The sequence below is a fragment of the Ochlerotatus camptorhynchus genome, unplaced genomic scaffold, assembly GCF_037179485.1.
Source record: "Ochlerotatus camptorhynchus isolate MF236.1 unplaced genomic scaffold, CSIRO-AGI_Acam_v1.1 ptg000150l, whole genome shotgun sequence".
NCBI classification, from domain to species: Eukaryota; Metazoa; Arthropoda; class Insecta; order Diptera; family Culicidae; genus Ochlerotatus; species Ochlerotatus camptorhynchus.
The window spans coordinates 2,240,767-2,260,860 of NW_027040640.1; the positions used below are offsets into that span (position 1 = coordinate 2,240,767).

General features: G+C 39.9%; 1 protein-coding gene and 1 pseudogene across 1 annotated transcript; both read right to left on the bottom strand.

Annotated features, from left to right (window-relative positions):
• Positions 1 to 604: 604 nt before the first annotated feature.
• Positions 605 to 11,687, bottom strand: LOC135701102 (probable protein phosphatase 2C T23F11.1; annotated as a pseudogene).
• Positions 11,688 to 15,714: 4,027 nt separating this feature from the next.
• LOC135701103 (uncharacterized) lies at positions 15,715 to 16,933 on the bottom strand. The gene is made up of 4 exons (XM_065221808.1): positions 16,835 to 16,933; positions 16,437 to 16,782; positions 15,892 to 16,377; positions 15,715 to 15,830 (listed from the first exon to the last, which is right to left on the bottom strand). The coding sequence occupies exons 1-4, from the start codon at positions 16,931 to 16,933 to the stop codon at positions 15,715 to 15,717; spliced, it is 1,047 nt and encodes a 348-aa protein (XP_065077880.1).
• Positions 16,934 to 20,094: the final 3,161 nt, after the last annotated feature.

The following is a 20,094-nucleotide window of genomic DNA, read 5'->3' on the forward strand; positions in this document are numbered from 1 at the left end:
GGCTGAAATGGATACTTTAGTAAAAATTGAAAACCACTAGGAAAACCTAGTGGAAACCAAGGGGTTAGTCACTCATCACAATGTGCCGAAAATAGATTCGTAACAGTTAGGGCACATTTATCGGCACATTACCGGCACATTTTCATATGCATCAGATAATAATTAAAATAAACTGGAAGCACGGCCTGTATAACCATTGACAACGGTTATTGAAGTTGCGTGTACGTAAACAAACGTGGATCGAATTATTTTCGTTAGAAATTGCAAGCAAACGGTATTTATTAATTAAACAGGATCATTCCAATAAAGATATCGTAAGTAACTGACAAAAATAGTTTTCTTCAAATAATATCACATGTTTGTGTGTCTCACATGTTTGTGTGAGTAAGCTGGAGGAAGAGTACAGTGGGATAAACTTCCACCTAAAAAGTATCCTCACTATTCCAAATCTGCCTGTATAACAATATGGAGGAGGACATGCGCGTATGGCTGATTGCCTGAGAGAAGAAACAAGCTTTCGCGGTCGGATGATACATTGTCATATCTACGCACATATTATTAGATATAAAATACAATAATCCATCACAATTCGGGAAGTCTACTACTATGCATACTTCTTCAATCTCCGTCTATAAAACTCCATTACCGATTGACTCGGAAGCACTTCCCGAATTCCGTCACATAAACTCAAAATCCTCGCTAAGCACTCGTTCTTCCACATTCGGATATGCCCAGAATGCCCTCGACAGGGCCAAATACCCATTCGCTCTAGAGGCTGTCCACATTCCAGGTGGACAAGTATTGAGAGCTTTAAAGCACTGACCGCTGTCAATGTAGTAGCCCCCTATTAAATTTAACGTTACCCCCGGCACGTTTTATCCTTTCCAACTCACTGGTATTTTTTCGGATTGTGATCGATCGAATGTACAACAAGCTTCCCGTTCATGCACGCGATCGGTCGCGAATCCCTAGCATTCACACAATACAACTTATCGTTCATTACCATAACGGCAACCGCCGTCGATCTGGCTATCCGATCATTCAGCATAGCCTCGTAAATGTCCAAAAAGACACGTTGCAGAGTCATCTTCACAGCGTCCCCGTCCTCCGACCGTTTCGTCACAAACGTGTGCAAGTGCTTGCCAGGCATACTGGACACCACCGTGGCCATCGTACATGGCGAAAAAGGCCATGCCCAGATCATCATGTAGCGCGTGTGTGAGTCTTCCATGCGGATGGGCCAACCTTATAACAAGACCTGCATATGCATCGATCCTACCTTGTAGTAGTCGTACTGGCAGGAGATATGGAGAGGTAATTATCCAGCAGCGACTTTCAACCGAATAGTTTGCGCCGGTGCTGATGGGTCGGATCGAAGCCCGATTGCTTTTGTTGTCTATGCCGTTCCTTTACAGAGGCGTTGTGTGCTGCAGCTGTATGAAAAAAATCGCACGAAAATCTAGATAAAAATACACGGATAAGCTTATCAGAGCCAATCATCAGAGAGAACAAACCGTACGATTATAGAAAAAAAAACGTTTCTCTTCCTTGACGAGTTTAAAGACCGACGTTTTTTACCTTAGGAGCGAATCTCGAAGCGAATTTGTACTCAGTAAATAAACAGCTGTCAGAATCATTCTTACAGAAGCACTGTTGCCAGATATACCAGATCAATTTGTACTTGACCACTCATACACTTCAAATACATAAAGGCACAAATCAGGGCACAAATATACTCGTTCGGCATAGTACCGGCACACATCGGCACACTGTAAAAAGCGTTGATACAAAAGCAGCTGAGCCAAGTGACTGACCCCTTGGAGGAAACACACAAATCCTGCGGACAGCGGAAGCGAAACCAGCCGTACGCTAGCAACGCCTACTGCTTACTTACTTACTTAAGGGTCCTGTGCACCACCAGCGGTGCAAAGGGGCAACGTGAAAGACTTCCATCCTGGGCGGCTGCTCGCTTTTGCCTTGACCTGGGCCCAGGTCAGATTCCTATCGACTTGCTTAATTTCCTTATTGAGGCTCCACCGCCATGAGCCCCTGGGTCTGCCTCTGCTGCGATGTCCTGCCGGATTCCAATCCAGCGCTTGCTTGCAGATTTCGTTTCCGCCCCGTCGAAGTGTGCGGCCGACCCACCTTCACTTTCGCTCCCGAATTTCTGTTGCTATCGGCTTCTGATGACATCGACGATGGAGCTTGGCATTCGAGATCCAGTTGTGAGGCCACCAGGCACGAATTATATACCGCAGGCATCGGTTGATGAAGACCTGCAGCTTTTGTGTGTTCTCCGCTGGTACACATCACGTCTCGATGGCGTATAACAACACAGATTTCACGTTGGAGTTGAAAATTCGGATTTTTGTGCGTTGACTTATCTATGTCGCTCTTGGTCCCGCCGTTCGACGCTATTTGGCTGCCAAGATATTGGAAACTTTCGACCTTCTCCACTGCTTGCCCCGCTACCGTAAAGTTGGAAGGGTTGCCCGTGTTGATATCCAACGATTTGGTCTTGTTGACGTTGATGGTGAGACCCGCCGCAGAGGAGCGTTCGGCTAGGTCATTGAGCTTACTCTGCATATTAGAGCGCCGTTGTGCTAGTAGAGCAACATCATCAGCCAAATCGAAGTCGTTGAGATGCTCCATGGTGATAGGCTGCCAAAGCAGCCCACGGTCAATTGCAGCCACCATGATCTCGTCGATTACGATGAGAAACAGTAGCGGTGATAGTATACATCCTTGTCTCACACCAGCGACTACCCGGATAGGGTCGGACAAGGCTCCGTTATGCAGAACTCTGCACGTGAAAGCCTCATACTGCGCATCGATGAGGTTGACGATTTTATCCGGGACTCCCTTGCGTCTCAGGGCGCCCCACAGATTCTCGTGATTGAGACGGTCGAAAGCTTTTTCGTTGTCAATATATACCAAATAAAGGGACTCTTGGAATTCATTGACCTGCTCCAGGATGATGCGGATCGTGACAAATTTTGGCCACACAAGATCTTCCGGCACGGAATCCTGCCTGCTGCCGTCGGAGAGGATAACTTTGCACAGAACTTTGAGAACAATACACAGTAACATGATGCCTCGCCACCCTAGTAACACACTTGTCGCTAGACGGTTTCCGTAACTTTACTGTAACTAAATTCAGTTGCTGAAACTTGATGTGACTGAAGTGTGCTACTTGGGCAATTTTCGAACACAGTCAGATCCCCCTTCTTTGGGACCTTCATTAAGATGCCCTGCGCATTCCTATAATTATCAGTAGTCACAACCCATGCAACATTATAACAAGAACAACATGTGAATAGGGCATGCAAACTTTTGGTAAACAAACCTTCTTATGACCTTTTCTCGCCACCCATATGACACCAACGCAAACCATTAACAATGTGTGAACGACCTTTGCAAAAGGGCCTTAAAAAGTTTGTTTACAAAAAGCTTGTATGTCCTTTTCTCATGTTGCATGGGTGGTGACTGCTAATAATTATAGGAATATGCAGTAGACGCTACCAGCGTACGACTGGTGTCCACAGGTTATTAAGTTTTAAAGAGATTTCAAATAATTCTACAAGTCTAAATGATGAACAGTCAAGTCTAAATACAAGTCTAAATCATAAACAGAACCCTCATAAAACCAGAATCGTGACTTGGGCAGTGAACGAACCCGTCGACCACCTCACTTTAATTGGAAAGTGGACGTCATTGATTTTTGGAAATTCGAAAGCAGTTTTTTCTTGGGGGTGCGACACATCTTAATCTCAATTTTAGATGGTCGAAAATTCTCACTTTAGCGAATCAATCTACGAAAAAATCTGTTTTCATCTCTTGCATCTACATCTTTTTGCAGGCACGCATCTCACAACAGCAAAGCGAAAAAAAATTCTGCATCTTAGATAGGGGGGGGGGGGGGATTGGATCAATGAAAATATGCAGTAGTAGAATGCAATGTACACATTTTCATGAGCGTAATTTTGGGATTGAACGAAAAAACTAATTTTGATTTTTTTGAAAATTTATGACGTCCCCTTTCACCTTAATCGTGGTTCGTGTATGACATTCGATATTATGTGCATGATCGAGCAATGTCTTTTGACATGCGATTTTGACGTAGTCGTTTTTTACCATACTGGGAGTCACATTCCCGAATTGAAAATGAGGCAGTTTTCAAATGTATATTTCTCAAAACCATTAATGGAAAATAAAGACTGGAACGCGCAAACATTGGTCGACAAAAAAATGGGTTCTTTCAGTCAAAATTCATGTATGTATGTATGTATATACAATCCAACTTCCACTGTCCGGCAGTGTTTTTATGGAAGAAAACTGTTTGCAATATAATCTATTATTATCTTATACTGATCCCATTGCAAACAATTCTAGCCCGGAAGTTGAAAGGTGACGGCTCTGTTGAGATTCAGTAACCCAATTCAGAATGCCTGGTCACACACGTTCATTCCGAGGTTACTTTCACTTACAACAAGCCCCGCAAACACGTAGTACTGATATAAAATGTATATTGGTACTGCGTGTACACTTCCATCATCAAAGCAATTCCTGCTCCGTAGATGGCACGTATTTAGTAGGATGCATTTCATATTTTTATATCCAGTTGCAGGCATGGAAAATCATTTGCATTCATTTCGTGCATTCATCTACATTCATTTGCCTCTAACTTTTTTCTTCAACAGAATTTCGCAAAATGATGTACAGAGCTAGGTTTTGTTATAAGCTACAACTTTTGTTAACAAGTCAAATCCGTTTCTATTATGCATGACGATCCAGAGCGAACAGAAGCTACTACTGTTTTTCAGTGAATGTATTTTACATTCACTGAAAAACAGTAACAAGTTCTGCCCGCTCTAGATCGTGATTCATAAGAGATACAGATTTGAGTTATGAGCAAAACCTACAAAAGCTCTATGCATCATTTTGCGGAATGCTGTTGATGAAAAAAGTTAGAAGCAAATGAATGTAAATGAATGTATGAAATGAATGCAAATGATTTTCCATGCCTGTCTAGTTGTAATCAGTTAGATCTCACCGCTTATGTATTGTGTCCTTGCAGCTGAATCTTTGTCATCTCAATTCTCGTTGAGTTCTGTTGAATAATCAGCATATGTAGTGGAAAACTCTTCTCTCTCTTTCTCTATCACTTTTCGATGTTTTTCGTATCTCTTCTAGAACATCAAATGATAGATCCCTCGAAAAGAACTAATCTTATCTTTGCTTGCATCCGTCATGTTATATGTTTCCAAATCCCCATACTCCAGGCTTTCGACGATCCCCAGTGGCTGCACATTTTGGGAAACTTGCAAAACTTGTTGCTTGTAGTTTGTTGTCATGCTCTCTTCTGCCAACTGCTCCTGTCGGTTTGTATACTTCTGTCCTTGATAATCTTGTCTTGCATTCCGAATATCTACTACTGGATTAACAAACTGAACGCCTCAACACAGTCGAAGCAAAAATTGTTAAACATGCGGTCGAAAAAACACGCAACAAAAGAAAAACACGTCAATTTTCATGCGCGGCCTACTGCGATCTCAGGTTCTTTCAGTGAAAATTCATACCACAAAAATCTTCTTATTTTTCTTTTGGTAGTTCAATTCATATATTTAAAGCAAAAAATGTTCGTTTATTCTTTTGGTTTGCCAAATCTGAACTGCCGTGTCAATGGCTTTATCCGCAAATATACTAACAATGCCATTCGATGAAGGCTGTTTGCTCTATCAGATGCTGGTGATAGATAGGTTGGATGTGTTTTACTTCTCGAGAAATTTGCGTTTAAAGCCATTGTATACGTTTGGTCGTTCCGCCTAGTTCAATTGTTGCTCTAGATTGAATAAAACATGCCAAAATATTCTATGCAACCGTCCATCTTCGTCCTTTAAGGCCCAAACGCAATGTGGACGGAAGCGGAACGGAAACGGAAAGTTTGACAGTTGTCACAAATGGCATCAAGAAGCCTAACCGATGTCGATATGGTTCTAATTAGTTTTCAATTCGACAAGTAGGCTTACTCAGATCGGGCGTTTCTGCTGCCACTGCCGTTCCGCTTCCGCTGTCATTGCGCTTGGGCCTTAAGCAACATTTCTTACAAGTTGCTAGTTTACGTGAAAAAGAATGTTTACATTGGTCAAATATTGTTATAGAAATGCATCATAAATTTACTCGATCTATAATATAAACATGTATTATATATGACATCATGTGCATCATCTATTCTATATATAAATTGACACTACTTTTTCAAATTATTATGAGTATGAACGGAAATCAAAGTTGGATAGTACTCTTGGATAGAGCAAGTATGAAATTTGAAAGAGCAATTACAAAAGATTGCTTCCAACACATTTAATGTATGTCCACATGGTGCTGCTCTCTCTTTTTCTATTACTCTCTCTCTCTCTCGCACTCGGTATTTCAAATTTCATACTTGCTCCATCCTAAAGTCCTATAGTGTACACATAAAAGGCATGTGTGACCACACATACTATACATTTCAGGCATAACATTTGATAACGGCACAAAAGCATTTGTAAACAAACTTTCTAAGGCCCTTTACACGCGAGCCAAAGTACGCCCACGCAAACCAATACCATTTTCGGAAAGGTGATAGTTGCCCCTATCCGATGATGTTGTTGCTATGCGTGGGCGTACTTTGGTTCACGTGTAAAGGGCCTTAGAAAGTTTGTTTACAAATGCTTTTGTGCCGTTATCAAATGTTATGCCTGATTTGACACATACATTTTATTGTGTACTTCTGAGTGGATTCTGTTTATGTTTGGTCACATGAAAATCATGTGGATTTTCACACGATAATTCGTCGATAAAAATGTGTGAAATTTTTTAGTATAGAGTACTATCCCACTTTGATTTCCGTTCATATTCCTATTAATTTGAATTAATTTGTTGTCGGCCAGTACCAACCTAAATTGCCTAATGTACGTATGAAAATTCGGACACAGACCCACATATCCTTCAGATGTTATCTGCGTTCTCTTCCCTAAACGCGGACTTCAGCAATTTTGTAAGTAAGTAGGGTTAAATATCACAATAGATGGATATATTGTTAACTGGAATTGTCTTTCAAACGGTAGATAATGACCATGCATCTCCATAGAATTATTAGAAACTCTACATTTCGATGCAGAGGTCATGACCGTACACGTGGTAAATTGGACCTGTTCAAGGCTAGTTCATCTCTACAAATTTCAGGTGATACGATACGTCAAGCTTAATGAATCCCACCCGATATCGAAAACAGTGGCCACGCTCAACTAGTTTATTTCTAACAACGCACAACAACCACCCTACCGCACTAATCCCACTAGCGAAAATCCAACTGCGCGCGAGCTTTTCAGTTTTCCTTTTATGCTTTTCTGCATAGCGATCGATTCGACTAGGCGCCCATGATCGGCTGGAGCACTACGGCTAGGGAATTTTCTAAGCCCCACCGTGAACTGGCCCCCCACAACCAACTCTCCGTGTCTCTCTCTCTCTTTGCAATACTCGCACTAGTAATAGGCAATAGAAAAGGTGAGTACGAGAATGGAGAGAGCCTCCAAGCTACTAGCTACCTACTACCGGCCTCAGCGGACCCCGTGTCGTATTAGTGTGCCTTTTACCTATCCATACGCAAAGTTCCTCGAATCGAGCGCTCGGCACCACGGCCACGGTGCGAGCATTCACGTGAGACCTGCGAGAGGTCTACCACGCGGAACATGTGCTGCTCTGGTCGTCGTCGTCGTCGTTGTGTTTGACCTCATTTCGTTTCTTTTTTCTAGCATTTATTTACCTTCGATTCAGTGTTGGCCATAGGCTTATGAATACTGGGGTATGCGAGCCAGGTTTTGGCTCTATCTTAATTTTCAATATTATTCATCTTTACTTAGTTTCGATGCAAGAATAGAGCATAGAGCTGCGCAAATAAAACCATGAAAATTTATTTAAAATTTGAGTTAGGTTCTAAGGTCAACATCCGGAGCCCTAGTGCCATAACTAACACACTTACCCTACTACTGGGGTGATTTATTTTAACTCTCACTTTTCGCCAAGCTGAACCCAGAAGAGGGTAAGTATCTATTGGGGAGAGAGAGAGAGTGCTTTGCAGGTGAGGAACCATGACAACGAAGCACGACGACGGTAATAAGAAACGGAAGACCTCCAGCCAGCCGCGTAGACAAGGTGAGAGGGAGGAAAAGAGTAAGAGATTATGATATGTGTTGCATATTACATTGCATCAAGCCGAGGAGATTGCAGCATAGAGAAGCATAGTTTGGTTTTTTCTCACTTGGTATAATTTTGTTTAAATTGAGCTGCCAGATTGATCGAAAACTTATCGACATTGTCATTCAGGAGGGCAACTTTATGATTTAATTTGGATCGCAGCTGATTCGACTGATTTACTAATTCCAGGTGGCGGCATCGTTTGAACGAGTTGCCATTTGTGTTGTGTTTTTGTTTTATTGTAGGCGACCAAGGCGTGCGGTGTTTGCACGGTAACTCTCGCCCACTTTGGGTGGCGTTGCGACGGCGCTTGAGAATAACCGTAGGTACAGCATGTGCACACCAAAAATTGGACGTAGAAAAAATCGTTTCTAATCTAATCTAATCTAATCTAATATAATCTCATCTAATCTAATACATACGCAGCCAGAACGAGAAAGCATCCTGGAAAATGATTAGGTTAGATAAGGTCTAATCATTTTCTTGTCTAATTGATGTTTACAGCATATCTGAGATATGATATAAACATCAATACGGCCAGGCCTACTGCGTTGTATTTGCCGCAAAGATGATTCTTGGAAATTAATGGGAACATTTCTTGAATCTACAGGGGTGGAAGGATGCGTGGACATACCGTACCAAACGCTCCGAGTTACTATGTGTAGATGTGTGTAATGTGTAAATATTCGTACAATATTGAAGAATCATAAAATAATGCAATGGAAGGATCTTACCGAATTTTCTCCTATGTTGGTAATGATTCTTTTGCGCTTAAAAGTTTCGTTGGATGCATCCGCAGTTCCTCGTCTTTGCTCGTGGTTATGATTAGTGATGTGATGGAAATCATTTCTTTCACTAGAAACTACCACTGTGAAAACAAAAAGAAACAGAAACAAAACAAAACAAAAACAACAATCGCAACCATAAATACATAAATAAGATCTTCAGAGCAAGAAAACCAATGAAGGAGCATTTAGAGGCAAGCATGGTTTTTAATTTCAACTTTCATACAAATATTTATGTGAAAATTAATTTTATGCTGTGTTGACAGACTTTTCGCTATCTGATGCATCTTCAACTGCGTAGAGTTTATGTACTTCCTTCCTTAGCTCAATTTTGTTACAAAGAGTTGAAAGGTCAGAACCCCCTGCGCTTCGGTCAGAGAGCGTATAGGGCGTCGTTGTGCCAATTTGGTCGTGGCACATTTCGAGTATGAGAGAGTAATTGCAGTTAGATCAAAAGTGCCTGAGAAAAATGCAAGTACTTTCGCAGATTACCCGAAGTTGCGATAGTGAAGGTATGATCACAGAAAAGGAGACATAACACTCTTAAAACGTTCATCAAAATCGTTTTTAACGGTCAATTTAAATGTTTCTTAGCTGGTAGTACTGCCATTTGTGGTGCACATAATCAACTCCCTAGCGTTTGACGTTTACACACTACAACCATCTGTTGAGTGTATTGCCCATCAAAGTATATACGACAGATGGCGGTAGGGTTTACATTTATAAATTTTCAATGTGTTGTGTCTGCTTTTCTGTGAAATAACATTGAGGTAACGTTAGGATAAATTCAAAACATTGAGAAATATTACGCATCACTTTCAGAAATACTTCACTTCGCAACCGATGAACCATTCTGACGACCATATGAGTACCCAAGTAACCATATAGTCGCAATATAGCTTGTATATTCTTTCTGTGCTTGAGTATGGTTAGTTGGGGAATCTGATGAAACTGTAACTTCTTGAAACTGATCCCTTTCGTATTTCTTTCATTCTCCTTTCGCAAACGAAGCGCTCGATGGACCAGTGACTTTGGACGTGAGCCTCGTCCCAGATCACCATCGCAATTCAATAACATATGGTGGACATCAAACCAACCAAAAAAGGCAGAATCATATTAGAACCAGGACGGTCTACGGAAGGAAATTGCCGGTGAAGCACGGAATGAAATACGAAGCGTTAGAGAAAAAGTCCAAGGGATTCCAAAAGAAGCAAATAACGACGACGGAAGAGCAGAATATGGTGAGAGCTTTCCATTTATTTAAAAAAAATATCAAAATTACACTAAATACATGCCAGGGTTGAAAAGAATATTTTCGAACCTGGAAGTGTGTATGTATCACCAATATCCATTTGATAACGGTGATGCATACATGCGGGGCTTATTGTGAGTGAAAGTAACCTCGGAATGGGCGTGACTCTCCAGACATTCTGAAATGGGTTGCTGGATCTGCAATAGAGCTATCACCTTCTAACTCCCGGACTAAAGCTGTCTACAATGACTTTAAATACGACATTGTAGAGAGAGTTCTTCCATAATAACACTGCCGGCCAGTGGGGGTTAGAGGGAATACACACACACACACACACACAAAAAAAGAGTTGAAAGGTCAGAACCCTCTTGGCCTTAAGATACAAAGGATCAAATTCAAAGGATTGTTGGAGAAATTCAATCGATTAGAGTTTTTACAGTTGTAACTCTACTGTCTGTATCCCGGTAAAAACGCTCAGTAGCAAGAAACCTCTCGAGCTGTGTCTCAAGGTCGGCTTACTACTGGGTAATCTGGTGGGGCTTCGCGATCCTAATGTGCAGTACTGTCACCTGACTAAAAGCTTCGGAAAGTTCAAGTGACACAGTAATCAAAGGGTGTATACTAATTATTTATTAATAAAAGCTATAGCAGGTGTGGATTGGATGTCTAATAGTAGTTCTATTGAATTTTATGGGTGTACAGTGGGTTTTTACTATGGGGGTTTGACGTACCGGTACTGAACTGCTGCCGCTGATTCTGCTCCGCCGAAGACTACTCTGCCGATGTGCGAGCGCTCGCCGATGATCCTACGTACGACGAGCTTGACGTCGGGCGAATCAAGCCTGACAGGGTGGTGATGTTGGAACAACAGATCGACTTAACTTGATGGCGATCTGCGGTCTCCTGGCGTCTACCCTCGTTGACGAGAATCACCAGAGCCCAGGCAAGGCCGGAGTGACTCTGCTGAGAGGGGTCCTCTTTTGCGTTTAGAGCCGCCTTGGCCCGAGGAATGCGGCGATTTTGACCTTGCAATGCCAAATCGAAATGATGTCCTTTACTGTTAGGATTAATAGCCACTAAGGATCAATAATCCGACTCGTGTGCTTCCTGACCGACTTAGTCGATTGGTTCACAAAATGGCGCTGTACCGAATGGTACCACAAAAGGGTCCTGTGAGGGCAACGGGGTTTATTTTTATTAATTATCGTACTAGTCTATGGTCATTCGATTAATGTTAGCTATCCGTAATTAATTAGCCAAGCCGTATTACCTGATTGAACAGATAGGTATTCCCGCGATTCACCACTCACTTTTATTACTTTAAGGACACTTGGTTTTAACGATCCGAAGCACACGAACGCCAGATACTGATTGAGGAATGGCGGTTTTCCTTCGCGCTTTTCCCATCCCATTGCTCTTCTCGTGAGACGTTATTTTCCACCCTTTTTGAATTCATGGTTTCGCCCGAATGTTGTTGTACCCACTGGTAGAATATTCATACCCACTGTATGTACTGTTGTACGGTTTTATACAATTTTCAAATTTAAAAACAATTAATCCTACTAACAAATTAACATTTTTTTACAACGACTACTAACCCTACTAATCCAACACCAAATAACTTTAAGAGACGTGACGGTACATTTAACAACCATGCACAAATTAAAAATCTAACATGTTTTGTAACAAACGGTTACACAGTTATCGCAAGAATCTCTAAGACTCTGTTGATTTCAGGAGTTTAAAAAGTTATTGGAGAAAATCCTGACGGAATCTCACACGGGTCTTCTTCGGCAAAGCTAGAGTTTTGCGAAATTTGGCAATGGTTCACATTTGTGCTCAAATTCGGCCATATTGTATCATGAAAAAAAATGTTCAAAATGACGTCTTTGAAATTTTTCAAAAATGTGTTGCACGGTAACGGCATTTATGATCGAAATGACGTCTGAGACAAAGTTGTAGAGAAACATAATGTCTTTCAGTCTTCAGTTTCAGTTTTCAAAAGGTAACAGCTAGAGAAATCCCGAAGAAAAGTATGGGTTTTTTCAAGAACATCTGGGGAATTTTACCGACATTCTCAAGGTGAGGAAAGTCTAGCTAGTAGGTCCTCAGAGAAGCTGATTTTATCTTCAAATGAAGCCAATTGCAGGAGGCTCTTTCAAAGGACTTTTCCAACTTCTACAGGTCTACCTGTTATGCTTAAGCTGCGAAAGTTTTGACAGTTTCTATGAGAATCTCCTGATGATCTGTTGATTGAAATCTGCTAATTTCAGCAGTGAGAAAGGTTATTGGAGAAAATACACGACTCTTCGTGGGTAAAGCTAGAATGTTACTTCTAACAGGAATTCTAAGCCATGTTTTAGGTCTCAGTAGTGGATTGTTGAGTTATAACTAGAAAACTTTGTGTTGAAGACTAAGTTTGATAGGCTAGCGACTGGGGAACTAAGAAGTCTCCAGTTGATTTTCACAGAAAGTTCAGGTTCTCGTTGACATAGAGAGATCTCATGAGAAAGGTTAGGAAACATTTTTTTTTTAATATTCTACGGCATTCTAAAGGTGAGGAAAGTCTCTCTATGTCCTACACGGTCGTTGAAACTAATAGCACGTTCAGACTATAGAGTAATAACATGTTATAGCGCTATCTTGATGGTGGTTTCTGTGTTGCACCGTTATATCATGTTATAACATGTTATAACTGCTCAGTCTGGACGGCGTTTAACTCGAAATTAAGTAGAGTTTCACTTTTTTTTTGTGAAAAGTGCGATTTCTCAGAACTGAGTTACTCCTTTTTGAGTAATGATCACTCAATTTTGATTACTGTTTACTGTGAGTACTTTTTACGAGAAGAAGCGAATTTTGAGTTTGCTTAAACGGTTGTGCAGTTTACTCATAAATCGCAAATAGTTCAGGAACTCAGCGGTGAGTAAATTTGCTCATGTTTTTGCAGGATTTCCAGGAAAAAAAAATTCCCGAATATGATAAAACTAAATATTGGATTCTCTCAGTCTTCATAGACTAAGTAAAACTTTGTCAATTTTCCTTATCTTCCGGGAGATTTTTGTGGTTTCCCAACGGAAAACATGAGGCAAATTTACTCATCGCTGAGTTCCTGCACTCTTTACAATTATGAGCAAACTGAACTCAAATTTAAGTTGATCTCATTGGCCGTGCGGGATTGTCCTGAGAATCCAAGAAATCAAGGAAAAGCTCGCTCCCTAATTCTGGCGGAATATTTTCCCCGTTTGAATTCGTTAATGACATTTCAAACGGCTGCCATGCCACGTGTGTTTGTTCACAATCTAACTCCCACTGTCTGGCTGTGGCATCATGTATGAAATCATTTCTTATGAACGCAAGAAGTTTGGACCCGGGAGTTAGACCGTAGCTCAAATAGCCTTTAGATAAAAGATTGACGCGTATTTAGTAATTTAAATGATCGTCTCAGGATACGTCCTGTATAGCAGACCTGTCATAATCTTGTATTTTTTAAATGGCTGCATCTTTGTTCGATGAACATGTTTCATGCTGCATTTTATTTATTTCTAATTCCTTCTGGGCTAAAACTCATAATGATGAACAAAATTGCACTAGAGTTATATCATTGCTGAGATCCAGAGACCACGTCCGGGCCGCGGGCCGCACGCTGGGCAGTGCTGCTATAGAGGAAAGAGGAACTCAAATGCAAATAAACTTAGCTGAACGTTGCTGCGCTTTAGTCGGAACGGACGGCACCTCATGCAATGGAAAGGGAAGGATTTGATAATTTTCACCTAATGCACTTTTAAACACAACTTCTGTACATTCAATTAACACTTTTTAACACTGAAATTGTAAATTTTCCACATTTTCACAAGAACGAAAACGACGCAGCAAACCAAAACACGTCATTTTCGCAGCGCGGCTTACTTCGATCTTCGGACGTAGAAAAAAAAATCGTTTCAAAACATTAACATTCAAAAATGCATTCCTTATTCCCGTGGATGATGGCAGCCAGCTGGGTATTTCCCAACAAACATGTTCAGTTATGTAAGCTTACTTTTTGCGTGCTGTAAAGCAGCTGCATAAATGCTATGAATTCAACTACAGGCAAAAGCTGTCAAAATAGCATAAGTAGCGCCTGTTCAGCATTTATACAACAATTATTCAGCTTGTCAATCAAATTGAATAGCACCAGCTAATAAACGTTTACACTACTACTGTACACATTTTTTCAACATACAACTTATTGCTACAATTCAAAGCTGATAAAAAGTGTATATTACTTATCTCTTTGCATCTACACAATCAATAACTCATACTGAATAAAATAAACATCAAAAACGCATTTCCGTACAGCCCCGGTAGTTTCAATAGCTACACACTTAGTCTAGCTCAGTAAAAATCTCCTACAGCCAATTACCTCGGCATTTACTTTTGCTGATTTCTCTGCAAAATATCTGTTTGTTAGCTGATATCTCAGCAAAATGTTATTTGTTAGCTGAGCCTCAGCAATTGTTTTACTGAATCTCAGCAAAGTAAATTGCAGAACTACTCGGCTGTTGGAATCTCGGCGAAAAAAAATTAAGTGTGTAACATTGCTATTAATCGTTACTTGTAGAGAATTTGTTAACCTGATACCCCTGCAGAGATGCCCAATGGCGTTACGTAGGGGTACCAGTTAAACAAACTATCTACGATAACCGTTTAATAACGATTTTAGCTATTCAAACTAACGGAGTTCTACACACTTAATTTTTTTCTCCGAGATTCCAACAGCCGAGTAATTCTGCAATTTATTTTGCTGAGATTCAGTCAAACAATTGCTGAGTCTCAGCTAACAAATAACATTTTGCTGAGATATCAGCTAACAAACAGATATTTTGCAGAGATATCAGCAAAAGTGAATGCCGAAGTAATCGGCTGTTGGAGATTTTACCGAGCTAGATTAAGTCTGTTTTGATAACTAAATTTGTTATCAACTTGGCTGAATTAACAGCCAACATAACAAAAATGATAACAAAAATTTCTTCTAGAAATATCATGTTGATAACTTGTTTAGATATAATTGAAAGCAAGTTGATAACAAATTCTGCAATGTATTTTGTCTGATTGCATAACAGATCTTATTATCAACTTGATATTGTAATAAAGCATCTGATAACAGATTCAGTTATCAACTAGTTTCTTTTTCTCCGCACTTATGATAATATTTTTTGTGATTTTTCAAAGAAAAAATAAACTTGATAATAAAAGAAATTTTATTTTCGATAAAGTTAATCCATGCTTATAATCAGAACTGAATCAATATTGCCAAGCGGATACTTGAGTAACACTAAACTTAACAAGAGCAATGGACAAAAATAAATGGTCATTAAATCCACAACAGGTTAAAATCAAAAAGTTAACAGGTATTGTAGCAATAAAAAACAAAAAAAAAAGTGATTGTCTTAACAAAAATAATCACGATCGCGAAGCATTCGCGATTACTCTCGTCATCAAACTTGTGCCTGCTTTGGAACGGGCCATTGCAGTTTTTACGTCATCTCGCAAAAAGATTCGACGTTCGTGGAGACAACCTGTAAGACAGACGACATTCAATGAATTAAGCAAATATGACCAATTTTCTTATAAACTTACGGATGCAATAGTCCACTTTTTCCTTCTCCAACGCAAGCTTGGTAACACTGGTTCCATCAGCACTCTCCCCTGAAATACTTGCTCCGGCCGATGTGCCCTCTCCAGTTTTGTCTTCCTGTCGTACAGATTTCGGACGACCAGATGGATTGTTTGACTGACGTCCCGTCACTGATCTACCGAGCAATCCCTCAGGCCAAAGTCTCATCATGATAAACTTGATGAACAAATAATCACTATCTGCCTCAAGAGAAAACTGGCGCAACGTGTTGGCATCGATGTATTCTCCGCAGTCTTTGAATGGTGTTTCTGGCTCTGGTAGTAGTTTCGATGTTAGAGCTTCTTGTAGTTTGCCGTTTTGTGTCACCAATCTAGCATTCTCCTCAGCAAGCCGTTTGGTTTTTAAAATTTCCTCCGACAAATCCATCTGGAGGGACTCCACCATCTTTTTATATTTCCTGGCCTCCTCCGCCGTTCCACATGAGCAGTCTTGAACATAAAAAAATGATTGATTGATTGCCTGATATGATGAAAAAAATAAAGCCTACCTGTTACTTGGTTTGGTGTGGTGTTCACCTGGTTTATCTCCTGGTCATTTGCCTGATTCACCTCCTGCTCATCTGACGATTCGTTGTCCCAATCTTGCATTAATTGTTCAACTGATGCTTTTCGGCGATATGTGCGGATTATCGGTGGCAGCTTACGCACATCTGCGTCTTCCTTATCGGAACCGATATATTCAGTGACTTCCTTATCGGAACCGGCACATTCAGTGACTGATTCAGGTTTGTTGACGAATTCGAAAACAGGATTCACCTGTAAGTCGCTGCCAGATGTTTGCAGTTGAAGATCGATCTCAACTTGAGCTTTCTTTTTGGCTGGTGGCTCAACTTCCTAGAAAAATGTAGAGGTTACGTTCAGTACCAAAATGTACAAGGTTTCTTACCTTCAATTCAGGAATTATATCCACCACGAATGCGATATTCTTGTTCGTCGCACATTTTTGAACACGCTTTTTTGCAACCGTTGTTCTTTTCCGACCCATTTCTACTGTTTTTTCACAAAATACTCACGAATTTCAGAACACACGCGACTTTTGGCCGATGCAGATGGACGATGGCCGATGCCAAGAGAGTATGACAATTAAAGAGAATATGATAGTTTATCTATTCTTAGGTAGGCCCATATTGCATATTCAGTACAACTCACTTATTCCACATTATTGATAACATGAATAATAATTTTGCGTTTTTTAAATTATTGATCCCACAGTGAAGTTTATTTTATTTTTGAGAACATTGAATTTCTAAGAAGAAAAAGAAGTTTTATCTCAGCCCAGATCGCAGCTTTGAATGACTTTTGGTGTGAGACGTTAGAATGATAACCAGGGTCGCCCGCTCTTTTGATAACTGTTCCGCAAAATAGAAAGAAAAAAAAGTCAACGAGTAAGTCAAGTCAAGATCAACGAACAATAAAAAAAAAAATAAAAGTAATATTTCATGTTATCAGAATTGTGGAATAGGTTAGTTATACTGTATTAATGAAATGGACCTACCTAAATATAGAAAACTATCATTTTTTCTTTTATTATCATTGTCAGCTGTCCCTACTAAAAAGATCTGTCAAATGTTTGTTGAGGATCGTGTCAATTGATACCGACGACGACATCAAACCAGTCCGACAGTCTTGATCGGGATTTAAACCGATTATAATAGCGATTGGAGGTTACTATTATCACATTAATTGAGGCTTATGTCGTACTCGCATACTACAGCTTGTGTATTTATTAATTAAATAAGCTTAACAAAAATTTGCAATACTCATGGACTCGCGGCGAAATAAAAGACATTACTACATAGCAAACGAATTCTACAATACGAAATATGTTCATAAGGTAAGAATATCTATCAAATAGTGTAATTATTGAATCATAGTGACATACGATATTTTCAGAAGAAAAAACAAACCGCTGTGATAAATTCACAACTGCAAACCGATTGTGTTGAGAACCATGTTTCACAAACAGTGCAATCTACTGCGAAAGACCCGGATGAATGTGAGAGTTCAATGATTATCAATACTGCCAATTTGCAAGAACCTTCTACATCGCAAACTAACGATATTCAGCATCCAAGTGAACCTACAAAGATTCAATTATGAATTTAATTGTTCTATTGATTCTACGGATTCTACTGACACTTGCTCAGAATCATCCGCTGAGCATATGCAAACCGAAGAAGAGAACGAAGATGCTGAAATGGAAGATTTTTCTTATCAGGACCGTGACGATTGCCTTGGATTCAACAAGGTATATTCTAAAAAAGATAAGTTTACGGATTTCATGGTATTTAATGGCTACAATAACTTTTTCAGGTATTTTCCGAGAAAAAACTGAAATTTGATTCTGATGTGACAATAGCAGAAGCTCGTTTAAGTGATTTTGAACTTTTTCATAAAACATCAGCTTACACAAGGAGCGTTAGTTGATTTGCTCCGTATGATGAATTTGATAGCAGGCTGCAAATTATTCTCTGAAAGCTATGAAACATTTGCTGCTGCATTTCCTGACCCGTACGAGCATTCTCGAGTATACTATTGTACCGAGTGTCAATCTGGCATGGGAAAATCGGCCCCAGATGAACATACTGTTTGCTCTACACCGGATTGTGGAAACAACAAGTTTGACTTTTTCATTTCTATTCCTGTTGAGAAGCAGTTGCGAGAAACAATGCTCAAGTATCAAAAAGAAATTGCTGATTACAAAGATACGGTTAAGCTGGAAGCTGTGAGTGATATAAGCCAAGGAAAAGTCGTCAAGAACATATGCAAAGAAGTAACTGGAAACATAATTTCACTATCAGTCAACACGGATGGAGCGGCACCTTATCCCTGGAGCATCAATAAACCATGCTATCCCATATTTGTCACGATTAACAACCTACCCCCACGAATTCGCTTCGATAAGAACAACCTATTGCCTACTGCTTACTGCTCACGTGTAAATGGAAGTATTGTCGAGGACTATACTTGGACTTTTGATAACTAGTTACACCTTTGAATGTTTTTGGTTGATGCCTATAGCATATTTAACAGGACATTTATATCTGTAATTGTAACCAGCTCGATTTTGTTTGCAAACCTGGTTAAAATGTTTATATTTAATTATCTTAAAGATAACTCGTCCAGCTCAAACCTTTGTAGGGGTAAGAGGTGGGACCATCATCATCATACTGCTATTTGGTTGAGCAAAGGTGAACCGAACATGCCATTATTCTTTAAAGAATTTTGTGAAGAGATGATTAAATTGAGCACTGGAATTTCCATAGGATCTGATGTTTATAAAATTGTAGTCATTCAGAACTGTCTGGATTCGGTGGCTAGACCAAAATTGCAAAACTCGACTCAATTTAATGGGAAATTCGGTTGTTCTTTCTGTCTGCACGAAGGAGAAATACTGCTTGGCAATCAAGTACGCTATCCGTTTAAAAAAAACTCAGAACAGAAATCATACAGAAACTCGACATCAAATGATTGAAGCTCATAACACAGGAAAACAAGTTAAAGGAATTAAAGGTCTTTCAGTGTTTTTATCGATTCCTCATTTCAACGTGGTGACAGGTAATTTGAAAATAATTGTATAAGTGGCCATGCACTTATTACGTAAGCATATTTTTGAAAATTTTCCACCCTCTCCCTCCTCTGAAAGATTTTCTTCAAATAGAAGTGATTTTTGTTTTATTTTATTTAGCGTTTATTTTATTTTATCTAGCCTAGGAAAACTCCAAACCCACCTCCCCCCTAAGTGCTTACGTAATTAATGGATGCCCCCTAAAATTTTATTCTGATCCGTAACAAATTCATTCTCGTTAAGGTTTCCCATTCGACTATATGCATGCAGTACTGCTTGGTGTGGTAAGGCAAATATGGGAGTTGTGCACAGCGTCGTCAAACCATACTAAACCGTACTACATTGGTCTGAGGCTTAAAGAAGTGGAACAAAGGATGTTGAGCATTAGGACACCAAGCTTATTTTCTCGATATCCTGGAAATATTGAAGATATGAATAAAAACAACGCTAATGATTGGGAGAATATGATGTTCCACTATTTTTACCCATGTATGGTTGATATTCTACCGAAAACATACTTGGATAACTTTATGCTTCTATCAACATGTATATTCAAGCTATTGGACATGCACCTGACG